Consider the following 8,802-nt stretch of genomic DNA (forward strand, 5'->3'; position numbering starts at 1 on the left):
TAAATTTTTGAAAAGGTATTCATACCCATTTTACTGTTTTGTTCTTGTGCTTTCATTGTCACTTGGCTTAATTTATTAAATTTTTTAGTTTTTTCTGTGAGATATGTAGAGACAACAGTTCTTTCTGCAGTTAGATTTTCTTTTGGTAGTCTGCAACCCAGTCTGTTCTAGTATTAATTTTTTGGCATGTGCCAGAGAACAGCAACTGAGTTTTGAAAATAGGTCTTCAGTTCCACATCCATAATATGATTTGGGGAGCAGCTTGGCTCCCTTTTAGTTAGGAAGGGAAATTTTTATTAAGCAATGGGTGGTTTTTCTAAAAATAAATGCTTTCTGTCCATAGTTTTAACTATTGAACACGTGGAGAGTTTTTCGTGTTTTACAATTTATCTGGATTCTTCTGTTTTGCTTGAAACAGGATAATTTTTAGTTTATCCTAGTTATCCACTTTTAAAATTTAATAGCAAAAATATTTGTTCCTTATCTCTTTTTGTCATTTAGGGTTTTTGTAGCAGTTGTGTGATTAATGTCAAGATGCCTCTTGGCATCAAATTTGGCAGTGTTTGAAGAATATCCTTTTTGTTCATATAATAGAACTTTGGTGTATTATACAACTTTTGCTAATAGCAATGAAAACCTATAATGCAGCTGAATTACAGGGACTATGAGCCATACATTATCTACAAAGAAACCTCTCTAAATCATTCTTATTTCTTTACTATTTCAGTTTTTCTACTGTTAGGAATTTTGTTCCTTGCATGCAACACTTTGGTGCCTGCACTGTACCTAGAGATCTTTCGTTAGTGGACAGAATATTTTGTTGTGACCACTTGAATTTGTGTGATGATGTGTACATAGAGTGGATAAATCTGTGGATGGTGGAGGCATAATGGAGTCCAGTGTTCATCACAGAGACCAAAAGAAAATGCATTGACCAGCTTCTGAATACATTTGCATCTGCATCCCAAAGTTAGAATAAGTATGCAAAGTAGTTTACAACTTTGCATCTCAAGAAATACTGTTTTTCTTAAATCTACATGGGGGTTATGGCAAAAATAAACTGTGTCTGTGTCTGTAGGAGCCAAACAATAAGAAAGAATGTGTTGTTCTTACTATAGTATGTGTTCATTGCACAGATTTGCAGTTTTTACAGGTTGTAGCCATATGTTGTACAGCTGTAGATTCACAATTGCAAAGGCATAGTTAATATTTGCTGTTAATTCTTCCGAACTGAGTGGCATAGGTTATGCACCAGGCATGGCTGCTGGCCTTAAACTCGTCATGGATCATTTTGGTTGTGTAATGCAGGTTCTATGAGAGCTCCATCTACTCCAGCTTGCTGGAGTGTTGAATTCCTACTTAACCTCTGAGTGTGACAGTGTGAAATAGAAAATTTGATACACCAGCTGTATCATTCCACTTAAGTTGCTGATGTGTTTTTCTAAGAATATATGTTTTTTTAATTTTAGAATCTTAAGGTTAATCTTTGTCTTTCTCTGCAAGATACTTGTGTGATTTGCCTGTTTGCTTAGTTACCAGCATCTCTTTTTAGAAGATCTTACATGACAAGAAGGAGCTGAGCTAAACAGAACATTTATTGAAGAGATTTGTGATCAACTTGCTCTGTCAGCTTGAGTGCAAGTCGTCAGCATTTTGTGCTGAAGGAGCAAGGTTCAAATTTATGTTCAGAACTTGGTAACAAAACTCTGAATGATTTTTCTGGGTAATCTGATTTCAACTTATGCTAAGAGTAAAAGGATCACAAGTTATTACTTTACTGTGAAACATCACTGAAGTCTGTTGTGGCATTTAAGCACTTGAAAATTGCAGATCTCTTGAGTTGTTGGATGCTTGGAAAGAACGCAGCACAGTATTTGTTTTCAGCCTCTGAGTGAAAATATGCAAAAATTTATAATTCATTCTGATAAAAAAATAATTAAGGAATCCTAATACCTTGATGTATCAAATATGTGAAAAATTCTGAGCTATTATGACTTTAAGACAAAAGGAGGATGTTCTACTATCTTCATGTATCTGAAATCCTAATCTTGTTGCATTTAGAGTTTTCAGTGTCTTATTAATCTTATTATGGGGATATTAGTTATATTCTGCTGGCACTTCATGATCTCTTTCTTTCTTATTTTGTCACAGTGTGGAATTTCCTTACTTCAGGATTTAAATAGATGGCTTACATAAACTATCTGCTGGAATATCCTTATAATAAAAATGCTTGTGGTCACTTAGCTACACCCAGTTCTTTAATTTGCACAGGATCGAAGACAGGGGAGTCCTGGTTTCTTCCATGATTTTTCTTCAGAGTGAGCTTTATTCAGGTCTTAGCATATATATATGCCGATTCAGTCCACTGATGTTAATGGAAGATCAAGTTGTACTTTCTTTGAATGTCAACCATTAGACCTTTCTGAGAACACAATAGTTTTATGAAAAATACTGAGTAAGTGCAAGTGAGGTAGAGTTTCACTTTTTAAAGCATTGTTATATGGAATTCCATTCAGTATTTAACATCACTATTTTAACTTTTTTTTTTTCATTTCATTCTAAAAATTTGTAGAAATAAGTGGACTTTTATACAATTTCAGAGAATCAAGTTAAAAGTAGTTTAGAATTTAGTAAGGAATTCAGTCTTAGAATGCTATGCCATGCAAACCCTAAGCTTCTATATCTATACAGCTTCTAGAGAAATTTATTTTAATAGAATAGAATGCTAAGTGACTTTATCTAAAAATGGACTTACCTCTGTCAAACACTTAATTGAGGCCAAGTTAGGTTTTTGCAGATAGTTTAATTGAAGATCCTTTAGCTGTCTATAGACAGGGCGGATGAGCCCTGTCTCACCATTTTCTCCTAATAAAGAGTTTGTAAAGAGCATAAGTTGTCTATTGTGGGGTATAAACTGACTGCCACATTTGATTGCCTAACCTCTGCCTTGCTTTATTTGATTTCAGGGGTGGTGATATTGGTTTCATACTGCTGTGTAATTAGTAACACCAATTTAATTTTCTTCTTTGGAAGGAGCCTCAGTCTTTCTTCTGTGTGCTTTTTTTTGCTTTCTTGAAATTACAATGAAGCTAGTACTTCCTGCATTTGATAGCTGGAGTAGTTAAATTGTGCTTTTTAAAGCTGTGTGTGCAACTTCAGTTTTCAGTTTTTACTTTCCTAAAAGACAGCTCTTTAACATGGATACAGACTTTATATTGTTTAGAAATGTGGAAAGAACAAATGTGGAGAGTCTACTTTGCATTAATACAGATTTTTTCTCCTAGTATGAATCAAGTGCTTTTTTTTCATGTTACGTGAAGTTTTAATAAAAAATGCAAGTTGAGGAGAAAGCCCATGTTAGATATGCCAATAAAGCAGACCTCCTGATTTCTGTTCACTAGGCTTTTCTGCAGCAGTGCTCTGACTCTGTTCCATATTGATCACCAGTTTGAGAAAGGTTTGGTTACACAGAGATGTTCTGAATAGTTAAGGTGCATCAACTGAAAGAGCAAGGCTTAGTCTGATCTACTGTAATCCTTCCAAGGCCAGCTTATGCCTGAAAGACACTGTCTGTAGAAGGGTTCATCAATTGCCACCTCCTGAATTTTGAATTCACCACTCTAATTAATATGCTTTAAGTTTGTTTACTGGTTATATGTGGGCATGGCTGAAGGCATAACTTGACATCCTAATGAGTTTCAGGTGAAGGAAGTGAGGTGTGAAGACCAGACCCAGTAATTTTTGTTGGATCTGTGATCATGATGAGTTAGCCAACTCGGGTGTGTCTGTCACCCTCCCAAGACACGGAATGTGCAGTATGGCCTGTAAGGAGGGAAGGAGGCTGTAATGAATGGTTCAAGCTGGTGTAATGGTTCCAGCTGGAGGGAGATGGTCATGGGAGGGACATGGGTCAAAGGATGAGGTTAAGTGTGAGGACAAAAGTGTAGCTCGGATAAAATGGAGTTATAAACAGCTGATGTGAAATGTACTGCTAAAATTAACTTATATTTAAATAAACACAGTCATTCTGATGTACTTATAAATATAACTTTTTTCTTTAATTTGGCTTTTTATTTTTGAAAAAGCTTCTTAAAACACATTGTTCAGTTAGTTACAATTACAGTATAAGTATACAAGCAAATTACCACAGTGATTATTTAATGATCTGTGCCAATTCCCAGAGTATACACTTTTTTAGTTTGTGGCATATAATAATATGCACGAGTATATCCATCTGTGGAAGAGAACCTTGAATTCCCTTGCATTTGCTGTGCACCAGGAATGCTCAGGGGCCATTGTTGTAGACTGGGTGTCTTTCAGCTGTCTGCTTGTATGAGGTATCCCATTTGAGGCTTGGACAAACTTCCGGACATTAAGTGCTTGTAACACAGTCTTCCCAGCATGTGGGTTGCAATGGTATTGTAAACTGTATGTGTCACACTTTATAATTGCAAAAATACACCCACACCTACCTGTTGATGCCAGATAATTCTAATGATAAGCATGGAAGGGCAAAATAGTTGTTTGCCTGGAAGAATGTGGATGGTTTGTTGGAGGGATGCTGTGAAGGTAGAGTATGTTAGGAAACAAGAGTCTTCAAAGCTGGTACCTGATAAAACTAATGAGAGGAAAAGGCATTGCCTTCATGGACAGTTGAAAATAGAGGGTTGCATTTTCTTCTGGTGACAGCTTTAAATCTGAGCCTTGCACTGATCTTCTGACATCTCTGCAGTCTCTTAATGAAATATACATTTGTGAATTACATGACTGTATGTTTACTTGCAAAGAAAGGTAATGTTAGTTCTGAGCAATAAATATGTCAACTCCTCTACTAAAAATATACTTAAAAGTGGGTAAACTTTTGATAACAGTTGCTTTCCTGTTACTCTTTTCCCTGCCAGCCTAAACATGTCTAAGGCCTAAATGCCAGCAGCTGCATTCGCTTTGAAACAGAGTTTGGAGCTCCTATTACAATTCTGCAGCCTTTTTGAATATTAAGCCAGTGTAAAAAAACCTAAACAAACCCAAAACTCCTAGCCCACATACCTCCTATTTTCTTTTGAGAGCAGGGAGGCGAAAGGGGAATAGAGCTTAAACCTCTGCTGTGCTCATAATGTTCTGAGTGGGCTGATGTCCAGAATGGGTGATCTCCAAATGTTTTTGTGTCAGCCAGTTCTGACTAGTGTTGGACTTCAGCAAACTTGTCAGGGTTTCAGCAGTACTGTTTACATGTAAAGCAGTTTGTGATCTGTTTAATATTATACCTTTAATTCTGTAGACTTTGTGACTTCATGAGGCTAAAGAATACTAACAAGGGTAAATTACTCAAAGTTTCCAACAGAAAAGAGAGTGCTGTTTTTTTTAAGCTTTCTTTGCTTTCTCGCTTGTGCTGTATATATGTGGAAGGCTTTGGCTCTGACTTTCAGTTCTTGATTGATGCTTCCTGCTTGGTAGGAGTAGTGTTATGCTTTTACATCAGCTGCAGATGGTTATGAGTTATTAACTGACTATGAGACTTCAAGCCAAGCATCTTGTGTTCCCTTTGCAGAAACGCAGCTGAACGGAGCTTAAAGGGCCAGAGATGAAAGAACTTGAACATGTTTCTGAAGGTTTAAGATGTGTCTGATGGTGGCCTCCTTACCTTAGTAAAAAAGAAGAGTTTTTCAATTGAAGCTTAGAATATTTGTGCTCCAACTTTATTAATATACTAACTGGAATGGTGTTCTGACAACAGTTCTTCACAGGGAAGTACTTACTTACCCTGCTACAGAACAGTGTTGTTTTCTCTACTGATAATGCAACCCAATGGAGGAAAGTAATGTTTTGATAGGGATGCCTGAAGATCGCTCCTTTCATGTGCGATACAGGTAAGACTGTAATAATTTAGTATGGATAAGTGCTGTTAATATTAGAAAACTAAACAAGTTGCAACAAATAGTCTAGTGTCTCTGTTACTAATGTTATTGAAACAAAGCTAAACCCATATTTTTTGCTTTTCTTTATCTTTCTGAACAATGAAAACTCACTTTTGTTCTGTTGTAAATTGCATTAGTGTAATTACATGAGTGTCTAACATTGGAACTGTGTGTGTTTGCAGAATAATACATGAATGTCTGTATTTTTATTTTTGGTAGCATGATATGAGGTATGATCCCTGCATGGTAATACCTGCTTGCTCTCCTTTTAACCTGTGGGCTCCATATGCAATTGTTGAGTTTTGTCTGCTGAAGCTCTCTGTGCTTGTTCTCATTACTGCTTCTATCAGTGATAGATTTTTAGGTGCACTGTCACATAGAGCAATGTTTTCCTTGCTTCAAATGAGAAGCTTTTATTAACACATGGAAATGATTTGCTACCTTGGACTAAAAATCTACTTTTACTGCAAGTTAGGAGGAAATATTATTTCCCTTCTGATAGCTTTAATAATTTTTATTCTGGAATCCCCTTTACAGACATGGGGCAGTATGTTAATACTGCAGACTCCCTCTAATGAATCTGAACAACAGAGGCATTGTGTGGTGTGTGGTGTTTGGATGGCTGGTATTTGGAAGGGTAAATCTTGCAGCACATTCAATAGGAAGGGACCCAGGAACATTGCAATGATTGTACTGAAAATAAATAAAAAGCATGATTCTTAGTGTGTACTTTCCCCACTCTCCCCTTGCCATCCTTACTTTGGAAGCCTTTTTCTCGCTAACTAAACTAAAGCACTACCCTTATTTGTAAGACAGCAAATGTGACAGCTTAATGTGAATTCTGGAAAAGTTCTGAAAGTGTTAGCTTGGTCTGCACTTCCATTTAATGTGCAACATTTGTTTTGGGTAGCAGTGCAGTCGGCAGGAGGAGCTTTTTCATGGTCAGTGGGGAGATAATTAGCAAGTAAACTGATTCACTTTCTGGTCTCTTTTTTTAAAATTTGTTTTGCTAGATTCTTTATATGGTGACTTTGACAGAGGAATCTTGGAAGTGTGTGAGCGTGGTATTTCTTCTGTGCTGTCTTTCTTGAATGCATCTAACTCCCAGGATTCCTGTGAAATGCCTACCTATGCTGTTGCTGATGCTTTTGGTCTTCCGCAGACAACTGTAGAAGATCCTTGTGCTCTTTCTTTAATAAAAGCAGGAGCAGTTCAGGGTACTATTATAGAAGTAAATGGAAGGAGAAGGTGGCATAGCCAGTTGTCTGTTTTAAATTGACAAGCCAAAAATAACTTTAGAGGTATTGTCAAGCACAGTCAGGAAAAAATGTATTACCTACTTTATACTGTATTTCAATACAGGATTGAATGACACGAATTAATACTAAAAATATTAATGACCTTATTAAACCTTTCTGTAATAACTGTAATCTGATGAATATTTAAAAACCATCCAAGCGTAATTATTTTTAAGTTTTAAAAAATGTTAAAATTTTCTAAAACTTAGATAAGCTGCAAATTCATTCAGTATATTGAACTGGAATTTCATTATTATCTAATTTAGTATCAATACTTTAAAAATATTTTATCTGATTGTAGTTTAAAATCGAATGCAGGAAGGAGTAGGTCATAAATTACTGGGAGAGGTGGTGGTGTTTATCAGTTTTTAAATTTTTTTAACCACAGGTATTGTCCCAACCTCATTTGGCTCTTAGACTTTCCTTCCCACTGCAATTTCAATAGAACTGGCTTTAAAAAGAAGCTGGTGGCCTGTTCCTAAGGACAGGCTTTATTATGAGCTGTTTCTTACTGTGCAAGCTCTTTCCTTCTCCCCACTGTAGCTGACCAGCATCACTTCAGCAACTATAAAAAGGCTTATGCTGGTGGAAGGAAGCAGTTGTTTAGTAACTGAAAATAAGATGCTGACATTAATAAATGGGACTAATAAGTCGTTTATAGAGAAAATATTTACAGAACCTGTTTGTCTTGGCCTGCTAAATTCATACACCTAAAACTTGTAACTGCTTTTATCTTGACTGCAGAAAAAATAACCCAGAATTCAGGTGTGTGGTTTCTTTGTGTATGTTTGTGTGTTGTTTTCTTTCTAAGTTTGACATCAGGCTTAGTTTGATAAAGCACAATGTTGCAGTGGTGGTGTAGTTCAGTTTGGGGTGGTCATTTTGGTGATACTGCTTCTGCGTTAGATATTCCTCTTCCCAAGAAGAGGGGCAGGAGTCAGGAACAGTATGTAATCTTTACTAATGCCACAGCATCCTATAATAATTTTATGCATCTGAATCAAAGGATACAATAGGTTTTGTGTCTAGGTATGTTATGTGTATCAATCAACATGTTTAATGGAAAACTACAAGGCAGCCCTGTTCCTCCTCAATAGCAAAAAATCCTCTTAGTGGGAACTAAACAAAGTAAAACTAAACTAACTGGGTTTAGAGACTGTAGTAATCAATGGGTCTACTTGCCTTCTTCTATTGTGTTGTTTCTTACCAGTTTTCTCTTCCTTATTTTAAGATGAGAACAGCTGAAGGAAGGAAGACTCCAAAATGGGAGGCTAGGGTAGAGGCAGATGAATATAGGGTTTCTATTCTTATAAAGGTTTGAAAGGGAATGTGAAGAGGGTGGGAGAAGAATGAGAATAGGGGGCGCAAGGGGAGAGAAGGAAACGGGCCGGGGGGAAAAAGGGAGCCAGGCAAGGTAAAAAGTTTACAGGCATAGATAAGGATGAGGTAGTTTTACAAATGAGAAATTATTCAGGAGATGCCAACCTTCCAGAGAACAGGTCCAGGCAGCTATAAACAGAATAACAAAATGAAACCCTGTATGAGTATTTCCACAGTAATATATTTAAGAACATGATCCTGTTTAGCAG

General features: G+C 36.5%; 1 protein-coding gene across 1 annotated transcript in view; it reads left to right on the forward strand.

The window, feature by feature from the left end:
- Window positions 1–5,544: 5,544 nt before the first annotated feature.
- Window positions 5,545–8,802, forward strand: part of GPSM2 (G-protein signaling modulator 2) — a 17,771-nt gene continuing 14,513 nt past the window's right edge. The window contains exon 1 of the mRNA XM_010006674.1: window positions 5,545–5,867. Coding sequence (XP_010004976.1) covers window positions 5,806–5,867 — 62 coding nt within the window. The 5' untranslated portion in view covers window positions 5,545–5,805. The remainder of the gene's footprint in view (window positions 5,868–8,802) is intronic.

This window comes from Chaetura pelagica, unplaced genomic scaffold, assembly GCF_000747805.2.
Source record: "Chaetura pelagica isolate M959 unplaced genomic scaffold, ChaPel_1.0 scaffold69, whole genome shotgun sequence".
Classification (NCBI taxonomy): Eukaryota; Metazoa; Chordata; class Aves; order Apodiformes; family Apodidae; genus Chaetura; species Chaetura pelagica.